We start from the raw sequence: 27,088 nt of genomic DNA on the forward strand, positions 1-27,088 counted from the left end.
GAGAGAGGATAATGGGTTCTATAAATCCCACATTAAGCTCTATCAGCCTAAGATTGTACTCATGCATTTAATAGCAATTCATTAATTTCCATTGAGGATCTCACCACTAAGATCTCTGTTACGAGTTGACTTGTGACAGCCAAAAATATGTAGATTGAAGTTCTAACCACCCACCTGTACCTCAGACAGTGAACTTGGTTGAAAAAATGGGATTGTTGCAGATGTAATCAGTTCAGATGAGGTCAGTATGGGCCCCATACTGATGTGACTGGTCTACTTTTTAAAAAGAGGAAACTTGGACCAGACACACACACAGGGAGAACATTACATGAAGGTTGAAATTATCCTGCCACAAGCCAAGGAACTACCAGAAGCTAGGAGAGAGGGCTGGAACAGAACCTTCCCTGGTAGCTCAGAGGAAACGTGACCTTGAAAACATCTTAATTTCCAATTTGTAACTTCCAAAACTGAGAAGCAATAATTTCTGTTGTTTAAGCTACTCCGTTTATGGTATTGTTATGGCAGCCCCAGCAAACTAATACTACCATCTCCATACCGATGGAAAATGATTTCTTGTGTTAGTGCGTCTTTCCAAGTCACCAGTAAACAACCAGAACTTATATGTTTAGAAGACCCTAGATTATTATAAAATTGACTCTTTAAAATAAAGAGCAATATAAGATGAAGACTACATAGTGGCTAATGGATACTGTCTGTTTCATGGAATCCATCGGAAAATGTATTGGAAGAAGTGCATTTTAATATGAAATTTCAAGGAAAGGTGAAATAAGTCAACTGGCAATTAATAAAGAAGGCACATGAATATGGCACACATATGAGAAAAATAAAGTCAGAGCTAGATTTCATCTCCTGTAAAGTCTACTCCAGGATGTCACAGCCATTTACTCATTTAACAAATATTTACTGAGTGCCTCTACTTTGCCAGGCTCTTCTAGTCCCGGTGCTTATTAAATATCTGTGGAAATAAAGTGAGGTTGTAAGCCTATTTTTAAGTCCCTGGCAACCCACTCTCATCTCTGCTTGGTTATTGCATTTTCCAGTCACTTGGAAATGTGTCCTCGGGTTCCTAATGCCTGCTAGAGCCCATACATTTAATATTTCTCTTAGTCTCTGTCTGACACAAGGCTCACAGTCAAAGTCCCTGCCAAGGGCTGGTTTCTATGTTCTAATTGTTATGTGGAAGTTGTACAAGGCCTCTGAAGTGACCCTTGATCACCAGGGAAAGAACCAAATTTTGACAAATGGAAACTGGCCTGTGGTTATCTCAATTTCCAGTAAGGTTGCCTATAGGTCAAGAGATAAATTTAACAACTCATTTGTGAGCGTGTGGAGGCTTCTGGCAGAGGTATATTTAAAAACAACAAAAAAAAATCTCTTTCTTCCTCTGGTTAACTTCTTGGCCTTAGGTTTCTAGTGATGTTTTTGTGAATCACACCAAAAAACTGAAGGAGTTAGGTTAGGATATCATTTGTCAATTTCAATCTAAAGTTTATGATTAGTCATCTAAAGCCTTGATAATAAATATAATTTTAATATCAAAAAGAAATTAATCTTTTCCCTCAATCATTTGCTCTTCCATTAGAGGTTTCTGACAAGGATTCTTCACAAAGGAAGCGCTGCATTTTTGTTCCTTCAACATGTTAGAGTTCACACCAAATGATATTTTTCTTCTAACACAGAGATTCTGATGTTGTAAACATCTATAAAATGGAGTCTTTGGAACTTTCTCTTTCCATTAGAATCCGTATTGGAATCAGTTTAGACTGTGCGGATGGGGACTAGAATCCTGTTTCACTAAAGCTCAGAGCTGTGCACCAGGGCTTAGTGTTTGAATCACTTTCTCATGTATTGATTTGCAAAATGTTTGTTTTGTTTTCTCCCTGCTGCTGTTCTGCATACCCCAAATTTTGGCCCTAAGCCATCTGGAGCTGCTGGCTGCTTCCCTAGGGCATTGTGGTGACCATGACAATGAGTTTCTTCCTTGTGCATTGTCAGGTACACTGAGAGATTTAATTATCTGAGGGAGCACCCCCAATATAATTATAGAAAAAAGGAACTTGGAATTCATTCTCATCTTTTCCTTTTCTTGCTACCAAGTTTTTAAACCTAAAAATAAATTGAAGTTTTCAAATTGGCAGGTTACATGGTAAGTTTGATTAGGTGTTTTATTCTAAAAAACCCCAAAGTTGACCACATTCTTTGTTGGCATATGAACATGAAAAAATGGTTTGCCTCCCTTACAATAAGAGAAAGCACACTGAGGTAGCATTTTTTTCCTAGAACATTGACAAAAATCTAAATGTTTGATGACATTCTTTGTTGGGGAGGCTGTGGAGAAACAGGAGCCCTCAGGTGTGGATGGTAGGTGAAAAACTCTATAGGGTGGGACTTAATAGCCAACAAATTTATCCTTGCATTTTTTCCTTGACCCAGAAACCCCATTTCCTGGAATCTACCCTGAAGAGGCACCTCCAAAATATGAAGCAATATTTAGGAAACTTATTCATTATACATTTACTTATAGTAACAAATATTAGAATCAGCCCAATGTCCATCAGTAAGGGACTGGTTGAATATATTAGGATATAGCTACACGATGGAGCATAATTCAGCTTTAAAAATAAAAGAGGAAGGGCCGAAGCAGGGGGATATCAAGGGACGTTCAGGCAGGGACCATGGTGGACCGCGGCTCAGAGCGGGCTGATGGGCGCATCGTCAGGATGGAGGTGGACTACAGCGCCATGGTGGATCAGCGACTGCCCGAGTGCGAGAAGTTGGCAAAGGAAGGAAGACTTCAAAAAGTCATTGAAACCCTTCTCTCTTTGGAGAAACAGACCCACACTGCTTCTGATATGGTGTCTACATCCCGCATCTTAGTTGCAGTAGTGAAGATGTGCTATGAGGCTAAAGAATGGGATTTACTTAATGAAAATATTATTCTTTTGTCAAAAAGACGGAGTCAGTTAAAACAAGCTGTTGCAAAAATGGTTCAACAGTGCTGTACTCACGTTGAGGAAATCACAGACCTTCCAGTCAAACTTCAATTAATTGATACTCTACGAATGGTTACAGAAGAAAAGATTTATGTTGAAATTGAGCGTGCTTGGCTGACTGAAACATTATCAACTATAAAAGAGCAAAATGGTGATGTGAAAGAGGCCACCTCCATTTTACAGGAGTTACAGGTGGAAACCAACCGGTCAATGGAAAAGAAGGAGAGAGTGGAGTTTATCTTGGAGCAAATGAGGCTCTGCCTAGCTGTGAAGGATTACATTTGTACACAAATCATCAGCAAGAAAATTAACACCAAGTTTTACCAGGAAGAAAATACAGAGAAATTAAAATTGAAATATTATAACTTAATGATTCAGCTGGATCAACATGAGGGATCTTATCTGTCTATTTGTAAGCACTACAGAGCAATATATGGTACTCCCTCTATACAGGCAGAAAACGAAAAGTGGCGACAGGCTCTGAAAAGTTTATCCTCTATGTGATTTTGGCTCCTTTTGACAACGAACAGTCAGATTTGGTTCACCGAATAAGTGGTGACAAGAAGTTAGAAGAAATTCCTAAATACAAGGATCTTTTAAAGCTTTTTACCACAATGGAGCTGATGCGTTGGTCCACACTTGTTGAAGACTATGGAATATTCCATAAGAAAAGGGTCTCTTGAAAAAAACAAAACAAAACAAAACAAAAAAAAGAAAAGTGTCTCTTGAGAGTCCGGCAACTGATGTTTTTGGTTCTACAGAAGAAGGTGAAAGAAGGTGGAAAGACTTGAAGTACAGAGTTGTTGGACATAATATTAGAGTAATGACCAAGTATTATACGAGGATAACAATGAAGAGGATGGCTCAGCTTCTCAATCTGTCTGTTGATGAGTCAGAAGCTTTTCTTTCTAATCTAGTAGTTAACAAGACCATCTTTGCTAAAGTAGACAGGTTGGCAGGAATTATCGACTTCCAGAGACCCAAGGATCCAAATAATTTATTAAATGACTGGTCTCAGAAACTGAACTCACTGATGTCTCTCGTTAACAAAACTACACACCTCATAGCCAAAGAGGAGATGATACATAATCTACAATAGGGGTCTCAACACCCCTAGTGTTTTTAGAAAAGAGTTAAAATTGGAAGTCATAAAAAAAAAAAGACTGCTATGGTGTAAATGTTGTTGTTTTTTTTCTACATTCTCAGCTCCTTTGTCTAAAATTTAAAAGATAGTGAATATGTTTAAGGCCCCTTTTGACCTTTCAGCTCCCTGATTTTATCATTAACTTTGCATTTGCAATTGGTGAAAAAAAAATACATTTCTATTGTCTACGTACTCAAAAAATTGTGTCATAACTTACCCAAATGTGTTTTTCTATCATATGAAACTTTTTAGCTATTATTTGTTCTCATTCAGCTAACAACCATAATTATAATAATAAAAGCAGTATATGCACATTGACTTTCTATAGTTACCTGTGTTTCTGAACATTTTGTGGGATAGTGATTTAAGTATTTTTTAAATAAAAGGAATTCTGTTGTAAAGCTAAAAAAATAAAATAAGAGGAAAAATTAAACTATGTTCTAATTGGAGTAATTTCCAGGATATATTGTTAGAAACTATAAAATTTGAAAAGTATGTGTGATTTGTACATGTACTTTGTGATAGAGATTTGACTTTGAAAATAATATATCATAAAATAACAAAAATACCTAAAAAAAATAAAAATAAGTATATGAATGAATCTATCCATAGGCCAAGTTAATAACAACTACAAAGGAAAAGATTTATTTCAAATGTCTTTAGAACAGTATTTTGGCTACACTTACTGGAACATAGTCTACAGAAAAGTAGAACTGCAAAGAAATCTGAAACATTAATAGTCAAATCTGTAGTTGTCCTGTTATTACCAGTCCTTTTGAAACTATCTTATAGAGGGTGCAGAATGATGAAAACATAATTACATTAATGCTGTCAAGAAGCAAGACTATCAAGTGTAAAAGAAAAGAGTTATAAATATAAAATGAAAGAAGATAAGTAAAAAGCATGTTACTTGACAGATCAGTATGAGCTCATGACATCTTTCAAAAATGTATGCTTCACATATATGTTCTCTAAAAAAGAATAAGATAAATAAAAACCCAAGTGCAGTTAACATACCAAAAGCCCTGACTGTCAAGTCTAAATATCATTTCTTACCAAAGGGAATTCCTTGGAGAGATGGCCGATTCCAGTCCAGGTGGAAATATGCAAGATGAGCCTGGAGTATCCTGTTGTCCCAGAAGGGAAAGAAGTTACCAAGGAATCTCAGGTCATATTAAATGGAAACCAAATCCAACATGAAGGGGCTTCCATTGACAAAAGATAAGACAATTTTAATTAAAATAATAATGAATGTAATTGAAATGCATTAACATATATTTTTAAATGTTTGACTTGATAGTCACAAATAAAAGAGAAGAAGCCCAAAGGAGAGAAAAACCATATTAAACACCTGGTAAATAACTAGGACACCAACTTCTTACACTAAAAGTTGGCAATAAAAAATAAAGAATTGAGTGTTTATCTTGCCTTTCCTGTAAGAATTGCATTTCAGGGTAATCAAGTGGCCCCAGCTGATAAAGGAAAAGTTTTGTTCGAAAAGAATCTTAGTTAATAAATCTGAAAAGAATGATAAAATTAGAAAAATCATCATTTTGAGGGATGCCTGGGTGGCTCAGTTGGTTAAGCATCTGCCTTCAGCTCAGGTCATGATCCCAGGGTCCTAGGATAATCTCGCATCAGGCTCCTTGCTCAGCGGGGAGCCTGCCACTCCTCCTGCTTGTGCTCTCTCTCTCTCGTCTCTCTCTATCTCTCTCTGGCAAATAAGTAAAGAAAATACTTTAAAAGAAAAAAGAAAAATCATCATTTTGAAACCAAAGAAAATAGGTTCAGTAAAGATCATTAAGGATGAAGCCATTTGATGAAGATGGGAAATTTCATAATGTAGAGATCAGACTGTCTTAGCATCAAGGAAAGCAGGACAACAGACATTGTGCGTCTCATAAAATGATGAAATATGAAGGACACATTGACACCTCCTCTCCAGAAAAGAGCAAAACTGTAATCAAGGTAAATAACATTACAAGGAATCAGGCAGAAAATTCTAAAACATGGGTTTTCTAAAGCATAACTGATCTTGATTTTTTCGGAAGTGAGGATGGAATGATAAATGAATAGAATACACTTCTTAAGGAAGAAAGAAAAGAAAGGAAGGGAGGGTAACAGGAAGCAAATGTGGCAAAGTATTAAGAATAGTTGAAGCTATGTGATGAATATGTAGACACTATACTAGTCTTTCCACTTTGGTTTTTTTTGAATTTTTCCCTAGTAAAATACTAAGAAAACATCTTATTTTATGGTGCATATAAACCTTGGAGCAATTCGGCCCATTTGGCTATGTGCAATAATCAGCCCAGTTATAGAGAACACCTACACCTGGCAATGAAGTCGTGGTTGGAAGTCTTCAAGCTGGCTACTAGTTTCAGGTAAAAATCCAAAGCATAGAAGTTGGGTTGGTAATGAGAAACAAACATTCCTTTCAAAGAGATTGAGCTATCCTAATGCACCAACCATAAAATGTAGATACCTCCTTTTCCCAAGTAAATAAATAAGAACTAGAATTCTCTGTCCTTTCTCAAATCTTGAGATTGTGCCCATGAGCCTACCTGAGTAATTCCCTTTTGCCCAAGCAAGTTAGTCACCGCCTCGAGCATCTTCTGTCCTGCATACAGAATAATGCATTGCTGGCACAGTGAAGATTAAAACAAAGTAGACTGTCTTAGTCCCTTTGGTCTGCTGTGACAAAATACCACAGAATGGGTAGCTTATAGACAACAGAAACTTATTTCTCACAGTTTTAGAGGCTGGAAGTTCAAGATCAAGGCACAGGCATGGTCACATTCTCTGGTGAGGGTCCCCTTCCTGATTCATAGCCAGCCCATTCTGGCTGTGTTCTCACATGATAGAAGAGCCTAGTGAGCTCTCTGGAGCCTTTCTTATAAGGCAATAATCCCATTCATGAGGGCTCCACCCTCATGACCTAAGTACCTCCCAAAGGCCCTACCTTAAGCTAATACCATCACATAGAGCATTAGGTTTTCAACATATGGATTTAGCAGGAACACAAATATTCAGAACACAACACAGATCCTGACCATGAAGAATTATTTTATTTAAGATTTATTTATTTATTTTTAGAGAGAGAGAGAAAGAGCTTGCATGCGTGGACGGTCGTGCATGTGCACGAGTCGGGGGAAGGGCAGAGGGAGAAGGAGAGAGAGAATCTCCAGCAGACTCCCTGCTGCGTGCAGAGTCCAATGTAGGCTAAATCTCATGACCCTAAGATCATGACCTGAACCAAAACCAAGAGTTGGATGCTCAACCGACTGAGCCACCCAGGAGCTGCTGACTATGAGGAATTTTAACTGGTAACATACAACAAATGTAAGAAATAGACATTAAAAAAGTGTCCTTTTCTTTATTTGGTAGCCAAGGTTATGGAAGCCAAGGCTTCTTTTCTTAAGCCTAAGAGAATCCCATTCTCAGCACCCTTCCAAGCAAAGAAAACCAACCTAACTTTTACATTCACTATTCATTTTAACTAGCTTCCCCTTCATTCAGTCTCCCTTTAATATGGACTGCATACTGTAAATATAAGTATGAAGACAGGGTTCATGCCGGCAAGATGTTTCCTGCCAAGTAACTATAGGAGGTGCTTAACTATTTGAAGAAAACTGATACCAGAAAAGGACAAATTCAAATAGCTCTCATAAATAAGGGCCAAAACTTCCTAGAAAAGATAAAGATCTAAAACATTAAGTCTTGGGGCACCTGGGTAGCTCAGTCGGTTAAGTGTCTGCCTTCAGCTCAGGTCATGATCTCAGGGTCCTGGAATCGAGCCCCACATCAGGCTCTCTGCTCTACAGGCAGCCTGCTTCTCCCTCTCCCTCTGCCTGCTTCTCTGTGCATGCGCTCTCTCTCTCTAAGTCAAATAAACAAATAAAATCTTTAAAAGAATAAAATAAAATATTAAGTCTTCATCTTACAAAATAAAACCAAACATCATGAAAATAAATTTGTTTCATTTTATTTTAACAAGACATAGTTTACATTTACACCATGCACGGATTCATAGAACAAAGTTACACGTGGTGCTGGAGGGTGTGGGCATAATCTTACCAAACAAATTACATAACAGCATGACATAATACCTTTCACTTCCTGTTTGACTTTCATAGCGGGATCATAAAGAGAGTTATAAGAACACACAGGTTCCACCAGCTTTCCCTTAAGCATCTCTTAATCAGTTCTCTTCAAATTATTCTCTCTAGAAACACCTATCATGTCATTAATTATCATTTTTGATTTGCTATTCCTCAATTACCTAGTCTTCATTTGCTGACACGCGTTTATCTTGCCTGTGATTCAGAATTCCCCAGCATCCGCTGCATCACCCTTCATCATGAAACTCCCTAGCTTTTCACCTTCACTTCATAATCATTTTTGGATTTTGCCATCCAAATATCAGCAAGACTGACCGAGAGATTCCACCAAAAGAGATGCTAGGATTAACCAGGGAGGCATGATTAAGGGGAGCTAATTGTATAATTGGTCAATTTATTAGTAATATTTTACTGCCCTATGAAGTGGTGTAGTTATGATGTGTTGGATAACGAGTACTGGGCTGATGAGCCCTCCCGGGGAAATCAAAGCTGAGGCGTGCAGCCTCTCCAGCTCAGGGAGGTATCACATCGCCTGAGGAGCTTTATGAGGTGATCTGAGGGCAAGGAAAGGAAAGTTAGGAATCATTGAGAAAGTTTCTCAGTTATAAGCATCTCTTTCCATGGAGTACCACCAAGGAACAGTGTGATAGATGAATGGGAGCTCCCATTGGGCACATAAGGGCTCATGTTCTACTTCCATGGAGGAAGGAGTAGGTGAGCTAAATCTGCAAATATGAATGTGGTAGATCACGAAGAGAATAGACAGGGAGAGGCTCCAGGCCAAGGAAGGGTGTGACCATGAAGTAGAAAAGTTCAGGTGTTTGAGAAATCCATAGCGGGATACCATGAGATCATGGGATTTGTGCCAGGGTGCAATCAATCAAGAGGCCAGGAAAGCAGGACAGGCTCCGTCTTCTAGAATGAGCACATCTGGAAGGATAGAACAGGAGTTTGGAACTCATTTAGTAGCCAATGGGAATCCAGGGCAGGTTTTGGAGGGAAGCGTGGCCTGGCCCTTAGTGCTCCAAGGTAGTCACTTTTTGCTGGAGAAGCAGGAGATGAGGACAAAGACCCAGTCAGGATAGTTTGTAAACAGTATATTCAGATCAATCCTTCCTACCTCAGGTTTTTGCAGAAAGCATGCAGCACTGTAAGAATGTGACTTAAGGGACAGTGGAGAAAACTGACCTTCACAAAATATTTTCCCCCTGACCCTGATAGAGTGCTGACCATTTTTATATTACTCAATTCTTAAAGGATTCAAGGCCTCTTTTGAAATGCATGTGCTGCTTGGCTGGAGAAAATCCACAGCAGCAAATCTATACCTCATTTTCACTGGTTTATCACTTGGGCAAAGCAGATATCTTGCAAAAATTTTGTTGGGATAAAGGGCAGGGGGCAGGTCTCTTGCAAGGGATGAAATCAATGTTGTGGAAAATTTGGGGCAATTGGGGGTCAGTCTGAGAGCCTCAGCTGGCCAAAGGAAAGAGAGTAATGTCACCAGAGCCCCAGGGAGGAGAGAACAAGAACAGCACAGGCGATGGGCCTGGAGAAAGGTTTCACCTGCTTTACGGTCATCCGTAAGGCCAGCATCCGCCCCTGGTGCATCTTCACTCCTCACTCCTGGATATTGACTTTAGGGTGGCGACCAAAAGCAAAACTGAACCTGTTTTGTTAATTTTTTTAACAAGGACTATATCCTGAAAGCACATGTGTGTGTTCACATCCCCTTTCCAGCCATGGCTTTTTGAAATAAATTAGTGAAGTTTAACTGTACTTCAATAACTATACTTCTGCTTTAAAGAATTGATGTGTATTTACTTTGGATTTTCCAGCTGTTACAGTGGGCTGAGTTGTACTCATGTCATTTTTAAGTGGAGCATAAAACTACTAAGAAGTCTCTTTGAATATATTTTCCACCATCTGACAATTACTATTGTTACCTTTTATTTTCAGTAGGGAGTAGTTTGCGTATTGCCAGCCACAAAACAGTATGAGATAAAGGAAATGTAGGTTAATTTTCAAATTCTGTCTTTTTGACGGTATTTCCCCATCATTTCTCTATGATTGGTTCACCTAATTCTGGGTCTGTACATACAAAATAAGAAACAAGGCTATATTCTAGATAACTCAGAACAAAAGTAACTTTGTGCTTCAGTTATCTTCTTAATTACAAAGGAAACATTTTTAGGAAGTGAATTGTGTGGACGTTCACTTAAACTCTGCCAGGCACTGCATGTCTGTAAATAACGCAGGTCACACTTAAACTTTCTCTTGCCACAGTAATTCTTGGCTCTACTGGGTCATCTCCGTGGAAAAGCCAGAGCCCTTCACATGGCTGCATTCAAAATGCTGTCAGCTCCCATCTCTGAGCAGTACGCGGACGCTAAAATAAGCATCTCTCTCTGTGGGGGGGTTAGCTTGGGTTTGGAAACCTGTGACCTGAAAGTAAGAGGTAGCTGATGGACTGGCCAGGGAGAGCATGATCAATACTGTGGTTAGTGGGCTGTGACTTTGCCATTCTCAGGGCTGTGCCATTAATGAAACACTATTTTCTTCTCATCTCTGGAGACTCCTTCCTGCCATTCCACCCCACTACACACACATGCGTGCGCATTCACACACATACCCCTTTCTCAAGCCCAGGAGTGATGCTGACCCCCCCCCCCCCCTAGAAACTGGGCCAGCCACCCCACACCAGAGCTGCTGCAGAAAGGAAGGTGACAATGACTTCCACTGGCCACCACGTTCTTCTCCCTGCCCCTACTTGGCCAGATTAGGGAGCAAGTGAAAGCTGATCCGTGGCAGGAAGCTCCCTTTTTAGAGATTGTTTAGATTTGGTCCAGCACCGTCTTTCCACAGATGTCATTTTAAGTCTTTGTAAATTTCTGTATCAGTCCGAAATGGCATGCTGTGTAAAAATGCATCAGAAAACCTTTGTTCTTTGTTGTTTGGATTAAACAAATTAAAGCAAGTTGGCATCGTGATGAAAGAACATACAGTGGAAGTGGTGGAGGATGGGGTGTAATCTTTGCTTGGATATGAGGACTCTCTAGGGCTATAGGCAAACCACTCTGGGCTTCATCTTTCAAATGAAGACACTGGGAAAAATACCTAGCATCATATAACCATCAAGAGGAGACAAGAAACTAGAAATGAGTGAAAAGACAAGGTGGTAAGGAAATAGGGTTTGTTGGCAACCTGAAGACATTTATATTTAAAATTTTAAGGCCAAGTTAAACTTGTTGGAAAATTCACTGAAGGGCAGCCAGGGCGACCCTTTCATGAGAGAGTCTTAAAGCTTCTTGTTGCCTTCAAATATTATGATCTGAAAAAAATAATGTTTTGGTGTATTTGAGGCTTAATAGAAAAAGTAACTCTTTTCAATAAAAGTTCATGCACCTTTGAGTTTCACAATAAATTTAAAATTTTATTATGCATCATGGCAATACTTTAGTACAAAAAAGCACTATATTTCCCATTCCTTTTTCTATGACCAACAAAGGTTTTCTAGAATTGGTAAGTTACTGGTTTGTTGTCTTGGTTTACCTCAAGGAAAGAGATTTATTCAGAGTAGAATTGGAGTCTGTTTTGTGTCCCTGACTTCATAGTAGTGAACTTGGACTTCCCACAACATGTATCCTAACAGGACTCTCTGGCATAGCCACTTCAGACTTTCAAGGCCTAGCATTTTCTACACCCATTATTGTCCATGTGTATGGAAGATGGATGTCTGACATGGAAGGAGGCAGAAAGAACTAAAAGGAAAAAGATACGATTCAGCCTAAAGTACAAATAGCATTTATAGCCACTTTTTCTGGAAAAAGTCAGTAGCTAAACAATAGGTTTGCGAGTTAACTTCTTCCCAATGATAGCTCTTACGTTACAGGTTCACTCTGTGAACAGAATAGGCCCTGTAGTCTTGATTTTTACCTGATTTTATTAAACCTCTCTTGCTATTTCTGTCTGTCATTTGAAAATGCATGTTCTTATTCCCACGCCCACCCTTAAAATATGTAGAAATGCACTTAAGACCTTGAGATCTTAGAATCAGGGCACAGACAGGAATCCAAATATGTAATCCCAGTTGTCCTTGAGAAGGAAATTGTTCACACTGTTGTCTAACATGGGTGCTCTTTCCTGTCAATCTACCTGGGAGCAGGGAGCTTGACTGGTTGACAGCCACGGGTCCATCTTCCTGGGCAGAGGGCTGGGAAAGCAGAGTGAACACAAGAACAGAAGACAGAGGGAGAAGCCTAAGGAGCCATGGCGAGGCTGTAAGGATATAAAGCACAAACCTGCCAAGACAGGAGCAGCCCAGCACACACAGGGCTCTGGGAGGGGGACATCAAAGAGGTTTGGTGTCTCCAGTTTACTCCTACCCTGTTGGGTTTTCCCATTGTCCCACACCTACCAAGCATATGCTAGGCTCTCATAAAAACTCACACTTGGGGACAGTTAAGACTTCATCTGTACCTTTGTCCTTGGCACAGTTCAGATAGGCTGGAAGTCTCAAACACCTATAAACACTGAAAGAAAGTGAAGAGGAAATAATTTCAGAGAATACAGCCAACCCATAGGTCAGCTTTCCAAATTACAGGTTTCAGATCCTGAAGGAACCAACAGGAGCAGCAAAGAACTTTCCTAGACCTGAATTCTCTAGCCCGTGACAGGCTGCCTCAAATTTTCATCCCACTCCTTAGATTCAGCCACTGGCATCTTGCTTCCCATCCCGTAGAAATGACTGGCCTGATATCATTTCTTTAAGAAATGGTAAAAAAAAAAAAAAGAAAGAAAGAAAGAAAAGAAAAGAAAAGAAAAAGAAATCTAGTTCAGACCTAGATTTCCCACACTTCCCCAATTCCAGTTTCTGATATCCTATTCATAACTGAGTTTCAACTCAATGCACCCCCAAAACCTTTAATTTCTCCCTAATCCCAGTTATCAGCTTTACACTTCTCTGGAATCTCCTGTGAAAACACCCAAATGAGACCCCAGCCATAGGCTCATGAAAGTGTGCTCTTAAAACTTCTTCTAAATCAAAAAAAAAAAAAAAACTTCTTCTAAATCAAGGTCACAATATGAAAATATATAATATTATTATGCAATGATTCTTAAATTTGGGTAATCTAAAAACCATCATAGGGCCTTGTAAATACACCTCCCCACCATGATCATTCTGATGCAGCTTATCTGAGGTAGATCACTAAACCACACTTGGAGAAATGTCACCTTAATGATACAGGGACCATGAGGCACACACAGTCCCTGTGGGGTCATTTTCTCTTTGAGGTCATGAAACAAGGCCAAAGGAAGCAGCCCTGCTGGATGTTCCTGGGGGTCAGAGCAGGGTTGAAGCAGAGGGACAACAGTAACACAGATGAGGATCCACAGCCAAGTCAGATTCTCCCCACGCTTCCAAATCCATGGTCTATCCAAATCCGGAGAAGTTTCCTTTCCACCAGTGAAGCAAAAGATCCAGAGTTCTGCAAGCTGGGTAAGCTATGGTTTCCTGAACGAAATAGAACTTGGATGTATTCGCATATTGCTTTCTAAACCTGGAGTAATCATGCCTTGCATTTCCCATTCAACATTGTGTTCCCAAGGTTGCCTGCCTATGTGCTGAGCTATTTTGTGAGGGTCTTGTGAGACCCTCTCTCCAAGGTGACTGGTGAAGGCCTGAGCACCATGTGGAATCGCCCAGAGAAAGACTTGGAGAACAGTCTTAAAGGCAGACAGCGGAGGACACAGTGGGTGATGCAGCAACCCAGCCTCACACACCGAGCTCCCAACCCGTGGGCTCACGGCTACTGTGCCTTTCCATGCAGGTAGGCACTTGATTAGATCCGTGCCTGGTATCTGCCCCAGGAAAGCACAGGATCTGCATGAGCAGCTGAGGACCAGGGGCCACCTGCAGAGACGCGGGAAGCGTCATGGATGCTCTACTCCCCACCTATTGTAGGCGTCCATTAGATGCTTTGCGCTCCACTTGATCCACCTGCAGCTGAGAGGATATACCAGCTGAGCTGGCATTTATTGTGGCCATCCTGAGGGCGGCTCCCTTTGCGAGTGAAATGGTCCATCTCCTACCATCTGGTATCCCAAAGCACAGAGTGAGCAGGCTTTTTGTTATCGGGACCACTTTATACTCTCTAACATTACTGAGGAAACCCAAAAGGTCTTTGTCTGTGGGATATATATATAATTTTAGAAATTAAAATTGAGAACAATTTTTAAATGTACATGCATTAATTAATAATGAACAATAATTAAATTAGTATTACATGTTGACAAAAATAGTCTATCTCATGAAACATGACATTAGGATTTAAAACAAAAAAGCTAATGGAGATGACATTGTTTTACATGTTTGCAAATCTCTTAGATGTCTGGCTAATAGATTCTTACACCTTCTGTATTCAATCTGTTGCAGTATCACCACGTAGCCTCTAGAAAACTCCACTGGATAACTCATGAGAAGAATGGAAAATGTCTTAGTGTTATTTTGAAAACAGCTTTTAACCTCAAAGACCTCCTGGAAGGGCATCAGGGCCCCAAGGGGTCTCCGGACCATGCTTTAAGAATCACTGTACTCCGGCACACCTTTCTGCGTGGGGAGTGGAGGTTGGGTCTACCCTATGAAGCTCCCCTGGCTGTGTTGCTCTGGAACTCCCTTCACCAAAGCAAGCCTGTCACTTAGACCATGAACTATTGTGCATATAGGTCTTAGAAACCTTGCCTTAAGGATCTCAAGGTTAAGGCTTCCTCTAAGGAGGAGATGATTTCTCATTTGCTGATGTGGGCCCGAAAGAGTAACATGGTACTCATGGTACTCTAAGAAAGCTGTGCTTCTTAGAAAGTGGGGTCCCACACCGTGAGAGACCATGCACGGGTCCACCCATACCAGATTGACCCAGCCATAAGACCCAACCTCCAAATAACAATTTCTGCCCCTTGCATTCAAAATGATGAGAGGCATTTACTACAAAGTGCTGCTTTTAATTTTTGCTGTGAAAATATGAACCTTTATAAGTCATGAGGTGAGACAGCAGGCACCACTTGCTTTTTCCCTTCAGTGGGGTGAGGGGAGTCAGGTAGCATTCAGGATAATGATCATCAAACTGAAGCTTCAAGCAAAGAAAGCAGACAGGGCCTAGAGTCAGGTTAACAAGCTGGAGCCAGATGAATGGAGGTGAGGACCCAGAAGGGAAATTCAGCAGACGAGAAGGGAGGCTAGTCCGGCCAGTCAGACTCAGGTGGCCCAGTCAAGGTCAGGAAAACAGACCCCTCCTGCTTGGCGCAAGGTCAGGAGCATCACAAATGAGAATTAGAAAGGGTAAGGGCAGGCCCGGGCTTGGCTTCTATCCTAAAACACTATGTTGGCATCTAGAGGCTTCTCAGATATCAAGGTGCTGATTTGCTGGTTGTGGCACCTGAGGCCATATGGCGCCCCTACAGAATATATTGAACATCATTTTTATAATAGGGTATTTTTTCTTTATATTCAGCTTTTTTAGTATAAATTTTATTCATGTTTTAAAATAAGATTTCATATCAGCTTTGAGCATTTCAAGATTCCTATGTATATCTTTTTTCAAGTACAGTTTCCATTAACTTTGCAAAATTTGCCTTTAAGATCCAAAATGATCTCTTATCTATTATTTGGGCTTTTAATAGTTGTATTAACTTTTTAACATTTTCTGGCTTTATAGCTAGGCTGCTTATGTGAGAACAATTTATAATTTAAATAAGATAAGTAAATTAGAGGTGACTTGTTCAAACTATGAACAACCGCCAGTGAGGGACAAATAAAAAATCAATAGACTTACTTTAGAAAAATGTCACCCTGTCACAGACAAGCATTAGCCTTTTGGCAGTCAGCCATCACTTTATGACCAGCAATTAAGTAATTAAAAGGTTGAGTTTCCATTGGTCTCACCACCATGTATGACTCTGGCAAGTCTGTACAGAATGTGCATTATAACAAAACCATGGAGGTCAAGTTGCTTTTTGAGACCCATCTTCTGAGGGCTCACAACAGACTCTATACCAGGGTTTCCACCTAGCCTCTCCCCTACCATCTTTCTTCTTTCTCTCTCTCTTCTCCTGCCTTTCTCCCTTGCTCATCCATAAAACATATAGTAAGCACCATTAGGTCATTAGGAACTCTGGTTTTGTTCCCCCAAGTGAAAAGCTGTATGGGGTTCACTGCAGAGGCCTGGCAAGTGTCCCATCTCAGACGGTAGAGACTGCCCACGCCCACCTAGCTGCTCTGCTCCCCCCTGGATGTCAACACCACCCTTTATTACTCACTCTTCCAGGGCCCCTTGATGCCCTTGACCCAGCCTGCTGCAGGCTTGAAGAAAGAGAAGAGCACAGAGTAGTCCCTGGAGTCGTTTCTGAAAGAGTGTATAGGAATGTTTGTGTGTGTGTGTGTGTGTGTATACTTGATTACCTTAAACTATGTTTTATAGTATCTTTATATTATTTCAAAATATTAACCCTCTTTCTATTGGTAGTTATTAACTTTAGGATGGTTAAATGATATATATGTAGAAATTGATATAGAAAGATGATGGGTAGATAAATGATAGGTGATAGATGATGATGATAGATTATAGAATAGATAGATGATAGATAGATAGATAGATAGATAGATAGATAGATAGATAGATAGATGATAGATAGATAGATAATAGATAGATGATAGGTAGATAGATATAGATAGATAGATACATGCATGCATACATACATATATACATATTTAGAGCACAATCCCTTTGTTCCATGATTAGAGACCAGAGAAATTAACCTGAAGTCCTATTTAGCAACCATAATGAACAGCAAACCCTGTTGTCTTCTGTCTTGTGTAGAGTCATTCCCCAGGAGCTTCTTGCCTGAAGAAAGATGAAGTAAACACACATTCATTTCCATGCTAACTACAGAAATGCCTCCGTGTCCATTTATCTTCCTAATCCTGTCGTTTTTTTAAATTTTGCCATTAAAACACAACAAGCTACACATTTCATTGGCCTGAACTGCCTCAGTCCAAGCACAACTCATTTCTCAACAGAAAGGCTTTGACCAAAGCTCTTAATATATACAGCTCTTGATTCCTGCCTGTCTTGCTGGCTGCACTGTAGATGAGGGGGGGAAAGTAGATATCTAGGGGGAAAAAGAATGGCAATAGCTCTTGCAAGCCATTCACCTGCTAATCATGGCAGAGAATAAACTGTGTTTGGATCCACTTCACTCAAGGACTATATTAATGCCTTCTTGCCTTCCTGCTTCACAAAGCGACAAGCACAAATTACATCTCTGATGCCGTGTTGTGCTGTGGCTTTATGCAATTTGACATCTTCGCAAAATCTCTTGTCTTTCCACAACGAAAAAAATGTCTGTTACAATTTGTGCAAGAATTTGATGCCTTAATACACTGGGTGATTTAGACGGTTTTTTTTTAGAGCCTTTCTCTGCTTTGTGAGAAGGAAGGGCTGTTTGCCTGAAATACCAGTGGTATTCTGGTTTTCCTGACACTCTCCGGACCACAGGAGAAAACCCCTGATCCTCTTTTGAAGTCAAACTGTCACTGTTGTAATGGTCAGATCCGATGTATGTAGCTGTGAATTAGTCCCGACAGCCCAGCGGGGCAAGCCAAGAGAGGGGTAAGAGGAAGGACAAGGGAGCTTAATCACAGGAGGCAGTAAAGCCATTGCCGGTGCTGGGATTTGCCCCCTGAAAAAGTTGAAATTACCATTATGATGGCAACTGTCATCAGGAAGGCACAGCTAGCTGGCTCTGCTATTTGCTTCCTGAAACTTACAAGTCCTTTTTTTATGGTAAGGAGAGCTGAAAGATGTCAGCATGTCATTGTCTCCTTGCTTCCAAGATTCCATCAATTATGTAGCAACAAGTTAAGAGGGAAAAGCTTTATGACTCGTGACTTGTAAAGCATTTGACTCTGGGAAGGACTCAGCAGGCCCTGATGAGCTAGCGAGGAATCCACAGAAGGTGCTGATGGCCCACACACTCTTCATGCTCTTCTGTTTCCAAATCCTTTCATTTTGGATTATGGTTATTCCAGGATATTTGGACAAGGAGGTGGGTTCAGAGGCACAATCTTAGTCACAATCTTAGTCCAAGAACAGCATGACTTATTCAAAATGGAGTCATTTTACAATAATAATGGCACTGCTGCCACTTCCATGGTGTGTCCTGAGGGCCTTCGCTGAAGGAAAGCATGTACAGTGGAAATAGACATTTACTACTTTGTGGCAGGTGTCTTTCTTTCTAAGTGAGCCCTTCCATTCGTATCCAGGACTGACCAGAATCTGGACCCCACAACATGAATACCATCACAGCCATGTGGTTCTGAACTGTAATTAAAACGCACATGGATTTTAGGGTTTTAACCAATTTGCAGTTGATCAGCTGTACCTCAATTCAGCAATGAGATGTTGCCTCTGGGTGTAGGACATCTGGTTGGAGTCATGACCTTTCGATAGGATTTACTAGATAGTAAATAAGACTTGTAGAATTGATTTAACTAGTACTGTAATGCAGACAATCAAATGCTTCCCTGATTGTATCCTTTCTTCCAGCCTCTGGATTTGGTACTGAAAATAATGATAAAAAAAACAATAGTCACTACCACTTCTGGGCATTACCTGTACAGACACGGTACCCAGAACTGCACATGCATCCCTCAGTCCTCGCAGACCCTCTCTGAGACAGTGCTGATACCATATCATTGTGCAGATGAGAGCGAGACCCATGATGGCACAACTTACATATATATATGTATATATATGTATATATCTCCAACTCAGAGAGGGACCCCAGAACTAAATCTTACCTACTTTCTGCTCTCCTGCTAAGGAACTTCTGTCAGCATGTGTGCCAACAAGCATTTAATCCCAGCCCCGTCTTTCATGAGCATTGTGATTTGGGGCAAATTATTCAATACTTCTGAAGCTAATTTGCCCCAGCTGTAAAATGGGGACCACAATACCTACCCAGTGTTAGAAGGGTGAAATGGGAAGTATAAAGTGTAATATGCTATCTGATTTATATAAATCTCTCAATGTCTATTGAGGGAATAAATGAGAGAATGAATGAATGAGCCTCTGATTACTAATTCCTGTTCCTTTTTCAGAGAGTCAGTAAATATAGAGGGCAGGGATGAAGACATGGAATCATTTTGACCAAAATATTCAATAAGGACTTTGTTGGAAAGACACAAATAGCTTAGAGTAGTTCTTAGTCAAAAAGGATTCACATATTTTTTGTACTTGCCCATGTCCAAAATTCTGGAGCCAGGAAACCAGAAAGATGACAAAATGCAGTTATCCTTCTCTTGGCTTCTCTGGCCTGGAAACACTTTCATCACCACTGATCAAGTGCTCCCAGGAGGTCCAGGGGTGTCTGCAGCACCCCCACGTAGAAAGACTTCAAGCCATAGGGAGCCTGAAAGGCATGGGTCACTTTTGACACCCTCCCTACATGGGCCACAGTCAGAAAAGACCACAAGTGGTCAGTGTCACGTGAACAGGACTTGGACTTTTAAAAAGCATTCAGGTCCTGGTGAGGGGTAGAAGGAGTCTCCAGGGAAAATGGGAAAGTGTCAGGATTCCAGGTGAGCTTTTGATATTCATCCCCTTAAACCATCACCATGTGAAAGGAGGAAAAGGAACTCCAGGCATCTGATTATGGGGTTATAATGGTCATTAAAATGATTTTCAAAGTCCCACTTGAGAATTAGTAACTTAGAATAGCTTCAGTGTCACCTATAGTCCCATCGTCAACAGCTATCAGCCTTAGTCTCATGGACCCTGCCTCATGTCCTTGGGTCTGCTGATCTGAGAGGCAGCATCTGAGCGTGGCATAGAGTGAGCCTTCAGGGAAAAAGCACCTGGGTTCAAATCCCAGCTCTATCTCTTACTTCCTATGTCCCTGGGTAAGTTTCTGAGTCTTTATGAGACTTAGTTTCCTTTTTTGCAAAATGAGTTTTAAAATCTCCTCTTCCAGGGCTCTTGTCAGGACTAAGCCGGATAACATACGGAGTGCCAGGCACCAGCAGGTGCTCGAGAAGCTCCTAAGAAGTTCCTAAGGAGATCAAGCACCACACGGGCTTCTTCTTTTGAAATATTTTAGTCAAAAGGCCTCATTTGATTTTGTTTAATATGGGATTTTTAGTTTTATTGTTGCTTTTACACTTTCATAAAATAGTATCATTTTGCCCATTCTTTCCTAAAAGACAAAAAATAGACCAAGAAAATGCTTTGGTGGGACCTTGGAAATAGAGCCAACAGATTCAATTTCCTAATATATTTATTCACTGTCCATATGTAGCTAACCTGAAGACATGATACCAACATTCAAGAGCATCCCCACTACTTGCCCAGATTAGTGGCTTAGTAAGAAAAGCCATGAATGAGCAAGCACTTACTTCAGTAGCAAGCCAAGATAGATTTCAATCGATATGGATGCTCCAATACATATCCACAAATGTAGTACTTAGCCCTGTTGTAAACTCCCTATTACATTATTGAGTGTAGGGAGAAAGCAGGTAATTAGTAGAAAAAAGATGAGTGGTAAAAAAAAAAAAAAAAAAAAAAACAGCCTTCAGTTCAGATAAAACACTTTTCGAGGGCCAGGTATCCACCACAAGCTTTTTTATGTCATTTAATCCTCATAGCAACCCTGGGAAATTAACGTTATCATCCCAAATTTTCATCCAATGAAAATGATGCCCAGAAAAGTGGAGGGGTTTGCCCAAATGTACACTGCTGGCCAATGGCAGACCCAAGTCACATAGGAAATGAAAGAGAAAGATGATTTAATGAAAAAAAAAAATGCTGGCTCAGAAGTTAGTGGCCCTGGCTTTGCTATGCACTACTTCTATGTAATGTCTCAGAACATGGCCCAGGGGATTGCAGCGGAATGGGGAACACAAGGTATAGGGCAGGACCCCAAGGACAGCCCCTCCCAGTGGGAGAAGCAAACAGCCACAAGAGGGGCAGAAGTCCAGGGCATCAGGCAGAAGTGCCACCAGAGGATGTGGACACAAGGGTCCTGAGAGAGCCCTGAGATCTCCTGACAGGTGGACAAAGTTTGGCTGCTGGGAAACAAGCAGTCCAAACTCCCAGCCTGTGGGAAGGGGACAGGACGCCAGGCACCGACCAAAACCCAAAGATAGAGCTGGTGCAGCCAGAGATGGGGGGAAAAGCAGGTTCTGGTGTCCAGGAGGGACTAAGATACTAGACATAGGACCCAGATGGAAACTGAGGCACCAAAACTGGGCCTACTCTCAGGAAGAGGCCCAAGCTACGCATCATCTCAGACCTGGCAGCCAGTGTGAGTGACCTGGCTGCTAGAGTTTGTCAAAGCTCCTCCTGCCCAAGTCAAGTTTCCCCGTCAGGAGTGGGACTGAGCCTGGGGGAGGAGGTGAGAAGAAACTTCGACTATGGGAGCTGGGGGCTTTTACAGGTGATGCCCAGAAATTCTCTGACCATAGGACTTTTGGGGTAAGTCATTTAGCCAGAGTGAGCTTCAGTCAGTAAAAAGAAGGGGTGGAGCATGGTTTCCACAGTTCCTTCCAGTTTTGTTTTGTTAAAGATTGTATTTATTTTTTTGACAGTGAGAGAGCACAAGTAGACAGAGCAGTAGGCAGAGGGAGAGGGAGAAGCAGGCTTCCCAATGAGCAGAGAGCCTGATGCGGGGCTCAATCCCAGGATCCCGGGATCATGACCTGAGTTGAAGGCAGACGCTCAACTGACTGAGCCACCCAGGTGCCCCAGTTCTTTCTGGTTTTAAGTCTCCGGGTGTATAATGTCATGAATCAACAAGAATAGAAACATGATTTGTCTGGAGAGGTCAATGGAACATAAAACAAAAGTTCGGGTTGTTTTGAGTCTGTGTAACCTACAGTATTTAATTTCAGGAAAACCTGTACCTTTGATTTGCTCAGCTAAAAATTGGGGATCAAGGGATGAGTTCTTTAAGCATGCTAAAGTGATTTAAACAAAATAAAGCAGCCAAATGCTTAGAAGATATACAAAATATAAATAATGGAAATAATGGAAATCTACGATCATAGGATCTCTTTAAAAAGAAAAAAAAATCCTGCAGGAGCCAAATAAATAGTTTCCTTCAGTCCCAACAGCCAAAGAGAACAGAGGGTAAGGAAATTCTGATTGCTGAGAAGTGGAGAAAGCACAGCTGCCGAAGAAACTAAAACTTAAATACTTTTGCTGCAGTAGCTTTTCTGCCTTTAATCTTTTTAATTGACTGCTCCCAGCTACACTGAAACACATCTTCATCTGTTTGAAATAAATTGTGTTGAGCAGTCTGACTGGAGCTGGGAGATGATGGAGAATTGCTTTATTTCTGGTTGCCATGCTAGTTGACTCCTCTCTATCATTTGCCTTTAAAAAAATAATACGGACTTTTGAAATGGAAATTGTCAGAGTTCTCTTTCTTGAAGGTCTCTCTTCCCATGTCTTGACTCAGCCTCCTTCTAGGAGCATCTTTCAGACACCTGCTTCCCCCTTCCCCGAGGTCTCCTCTGCAGCCCCCTGGGGGAGGTCCTGCTCCACTACCTTCCTTGCCCCTCCACCCATGGTAGGGATTTTGCCAAGCATCTCTACACTAATGACTCCAGCCCTGATCTCTTCCTGGGCTCCGAGCCCCCACTTTGGGTATTTCCACGTAAGTGAGCTGCAGAACTCTCACATATGCACAAGAACCAAGGCCGTCACTGGGGTCACGATCCCCAGCCCCAAAGCACCTCCTACCACCTCTCCTTCCTAGGTCTCCCTGTCTTAGCCAAGGTTTCTCCAGCCAGGCTGGTAACTGGGACTCTTGCCATATGTGTGTAAGCCATCACCAGGCCTTCCAGTTCATGACTCTGCCACTCCTCATGTCCATGTCCACCTGTCCCTGCTCTACTTTAGCCTTTCCCACCTCTCACCCGGACCCTGATAGGCCTCCCTGTCTGATCTCCAACTTGAATCCAACTAACACCTAAAACACAGCATGGCTCAAGGCACTCTTCTCTAAAATTTAAAGTTGATACCTACGGTCTGCAGGATAAAATCCACATGATTGCTTTGGATTCAAACCCACTCATGCCCTTGTTCCAGGTTGTATTCCAGGTCATTCTCCTACCGTAGGCCTCCACAGAGTATACACGCTCCTGGTGTGCTGAGCATTCCCATTCCTGAGACACAACACACCCCTCCAGGTCTTTGTGTCTTGGTCCATCCTCTGCTCATGCCTCAGCCAGCAATACCCTGAGTCAGAACCAACTTTTTCTCCCTTGTGCTCCAGCATCATGTTGCCTTTACCACTATCTAGCAATTATTTAATTTTATCTCATACTGAATATTAGCTCTTTGCATCCCCAGTGAGACTAGAAGTTTCTTCAGTGCCATCTTCAAGGAGACTGCAAGTTTCTTGAATCCTGGGTGGTGGTTAAGAAGCCAGGCTCTGGAGAAGGACCACTGGATCTGGATCATTGGACAAATGTCCTAAGAACTTTCACATCACTTTCCTGATGTGTAAGATGAGGATCAGAACTGATTCTACCTCATCAGATTCTTGGGAGGACTGAATGTCACAATATATGTAAAGTGCTTAGCACAGAGCCTGGCATAATACATGTTCCGTAAATGTGTGCTTTGATTTTTTTTATTGTTATTATTCCTCCATTTTGTACCCAGAATAGTAGAAAAGCACTCAGTAAGTTTTTAGAATTGGAATTCTTCCAGGAAAAAAATTGTTCAATCTGGGGACTCAGACAGTCTAAGAGTGTTGTGGAGTTAGAATACCTCTACTAGCTCTTGGTCAGTGGACCACTTGCCGATCTAACACTGTGTGCGAGATGGAAGAGCAAGCTAGAAACTGAAGACCATACCCCTTGGCTCTGGGAATGAGGTCAACCTCCTGAAATAGGTCAGCATTCTCCTCCCTTTCTCTGACAGTCAGTGACTGTCTTCAAGCTGGGTGAAATGGAATATGATAAAGGGTACTGCCAACCCATTACCAGTGTCATGAAATGGCCCAGGTGCAGTAACGGTCAATCACAGTGGGTGCTCAAGTCCCCCAGTCCCAGAACTGCCTGATGACTCTCAGGCTGCACTCATCCATGAAGGACAGCGACAAGACATGTCAGCTCACGGACATGGAAGGAGCTTCCCTGAAAAGCCTGCTTCCCTGGAAGATGCTCATCTTAGGAGATTCACATTTAGTCTCCCAAAAACCAGGTAGAGAGGCTCCTCGGGAAACCTTTTTGAAGCAGTTGAACAATCTCACCAGGGCTCTAGACTGTAGGAAGCTCTCAGATCTGTGGCTGGCAGTCAGAAAGGGGCAGCAGGGCAGTTCACAGGAGTTACACATAAATCCCTTGACCAGTCACTGAGAAGTAGAAAACAAATAGAAGCTGGTGCCAGGTGATTCATGGACGGAGTTCTGAACCAGCGCTCTAGCAAGCTCTGGCATTCATCGATCAACCATGAAAACAAGAAATCACCTCTCAATGAATTTGAGATAGGAAGGGCAACACATGTTTCCCAAAGTCCTTTTCATGGCCAAAGTTATCTTTCTATACCCTGAGATCCCAGTCCCTAGTTCCCCGCTAAGTAAAAGGGGAAATAATGACCTCTCTTATTTTAAAAAATGAAAAATCCATGAAGTTCTAATGGCAGAGCCAGGACTAATACCCAGGGCCCTGATTTCTGGTCCATTTGTTTGCAACATTTGTACCAGATGTCCTTTGTCCACCCAATGCATGCTGTCCCCTTCCTTCACTCACAAGGAACCATGTGACACAGATGAAATTGAAACATTTTAAGCTCTCAAAAAATTCATTTGGAGAAAGATATTTGAAACAATTGAAACAAAGAGTCATTGAGTTCCTTGTCCCTAGTCAGCCTGATTTGAATGGGAGAATCTTGGCTCAGGAAGAACCAACCGTGTTAAGGATGTGAGAAGACTCTGGAACACTTCTGTTGCCACCATGCACACACAGCTCCTGAAGAAACTGACCAAAGCTAGCTGAACCAATGACTTCCTGCTATTTCTGATGCACAGCCGAAGGAGGAGAATCATTTGTCTTTTAAGGTGGCCTAGGAGACACAAAAGAAATTTCTGAAATTGTCCAATGTGGCTTTGATGAGAAAGTAATTAAGCCACCAGCAGAACTCTCCTCATGTTTGAGTTAGATAACAAAGTCATTGACAGTGATGGTCTAAGCAGAAGGGCAGGAATCAGAAGACAGATGAAACCAAATTCATCCTGGGTCATTTTATTGGCATTTCCAGCTCCTTTAGGTAGTAATATTTAGTCCAAAATCATATGTATATATCGTATAATACATATATATTATAAATTGTATATATATTATATACATATAATATGCATATTATATATAGAATATGTATATATATTAACATATAATATTATAAATAATCATATATATGACATTATTTTACTAATTGTTTCCTCTTTATGTGAGAAGAAATGAAGATAAAAGTCAGTTGCTATATTGATCCTGTGACAATGACAGGTCTTCACTTTCCTCTGACAATCTTCACTTAATTAAAGTCTCTTTCCCTATTAGTTCCTTGTATAATGGCCCCAAAAGAACACCCCTTAAATGTCCTTTAACATAAACAGTCTTAAAAAAAAAAAAAACTCTGCTTCTGTTCAAGTCCTTCAAAACTCAATCTGATTTCTATCAATTTGCATAATAACCAGAGTGGCATATTCTGTGACAGAAGTGACATCAGTGTATCTCAGACCCATACTTTCCACTTCTCCGAGTCAGTCTCAGTGACCCTCTTCTCCTTCCTGTACCAGTTATGTTTCATATTAAAATATAACAATACCAAACTAATGTAGAAGAATATAAGAGTAAATTTTTAAGTGAAAATATTGCCTTGCTGCTTATAGTAACAGTTTCTGCACATTGCTGATGAAGACAAGCTCGTTTTCTATATACCCTCACATGATTACTCATTTTTACATAAACTGTCTTTTTGATAGTAGAAATAAAGATTATGCTTTGATTTATGGTTGCATGTTATAAATTCCCTACACCATAAAGAAATAATGATGCCACATCTTTTACTCAAACTTTGTGTTTTCTACAGTAGAAGGAGAAATCTCAGCAGAGATGATGCTTGAAAGTCAGTTATTAATATGTTAAAATATGTTAAGATGAAGAATCAAGGAAGTGATTAGCAGGTCAAATAGCCTTGTCTAACATCAAGTTACCCAGCTTCATCTTGGCCATTAAAGGCAAGATTTATTCACATATTTATTAATCAGCATTTGCTATTCTAGAAACTAGAAGAATTCAAAAACCAATAGCTGTGAGTTTCTGTTCCCCAGAAGTTTACAGACAAGCTGGAGAAATGACATACATCTATGATGTAGGTTAGAAAGTGGTGAACGCCACAGGAGAATGCATTAGTATTTTATCACAAAGGACAAGGGACAGAAAATGCAACTGGAGTTTAGTAGAGGGAAAGCTTTTGCATCTTCATATATAAATTATCCCAAAATTTAGAGGCTTAACACGACAAATATTTATCATCGCCTAGTTACTGTTGTACAGCAATCTGGGTATGGCTGAGTTGAGTTCCTCTGTCTCAGGGACTCTCAGAGCTGACAGTCAAGTGGTCAGCTGTGGCTTACAGTTTCATCTGAAGTTTCAACTGGGTTGGGCTGGGGAGGGGTGTATGTGCCTCCAGGCTCACTCATGTGATTGTTGGCCAGCCTTGGCCCCTTGCCCTGTGGGCCTCTCT

The 27,088-nt window shown here is 41.0% G+C and overlaps 2 protein-coding genes across 2 annotated transcripts in view; both read left to right on the forward strand.

The window, feature by feature from the left end:
- The window catches only part of XKR4 (XK related 4), a 417,256-nt gene that overhangs the window by 289,300 nt on the left and 100,868 nt on the right, over nucleotides 1–27,088 (forward strand). The window lies entirely within an intron of this gene.
- Nucleotides 2,268–4,123, forward strand: LOC118014830 (26S proteasome non-ATPase regulatory subunit 12-like). Its single transcript, XM_035011166.1, is given in 3 exon segments — nucleotides 2,268–3,501; nucleotides 3,504–3,672; nucleotides 3,720–4,123. Coding segments are annotated over 3 exon segments (1,368 nt in total). The 5' UTR covers nucleotides 2,268–2,696; the 3' UTR covers nucleotides 4,114–4,123.

The sequence above is a fragment of the Mirounga leonina genome, unplaced genomic scaffold (assembly GCF_011800145.1).
Source record: "Mirounga leonina isolate KUSES-001 unplaced genomic scaffold, KU_Mleo_1.0 Mir_165, whole genome shotgun sequence".
Classification (NCBI taxonomy): Eukaryota; Metazoa; Chordata; class Mammalia; order Carnivora; family Phocidae; genus Mirounga; species Mirounga leonina.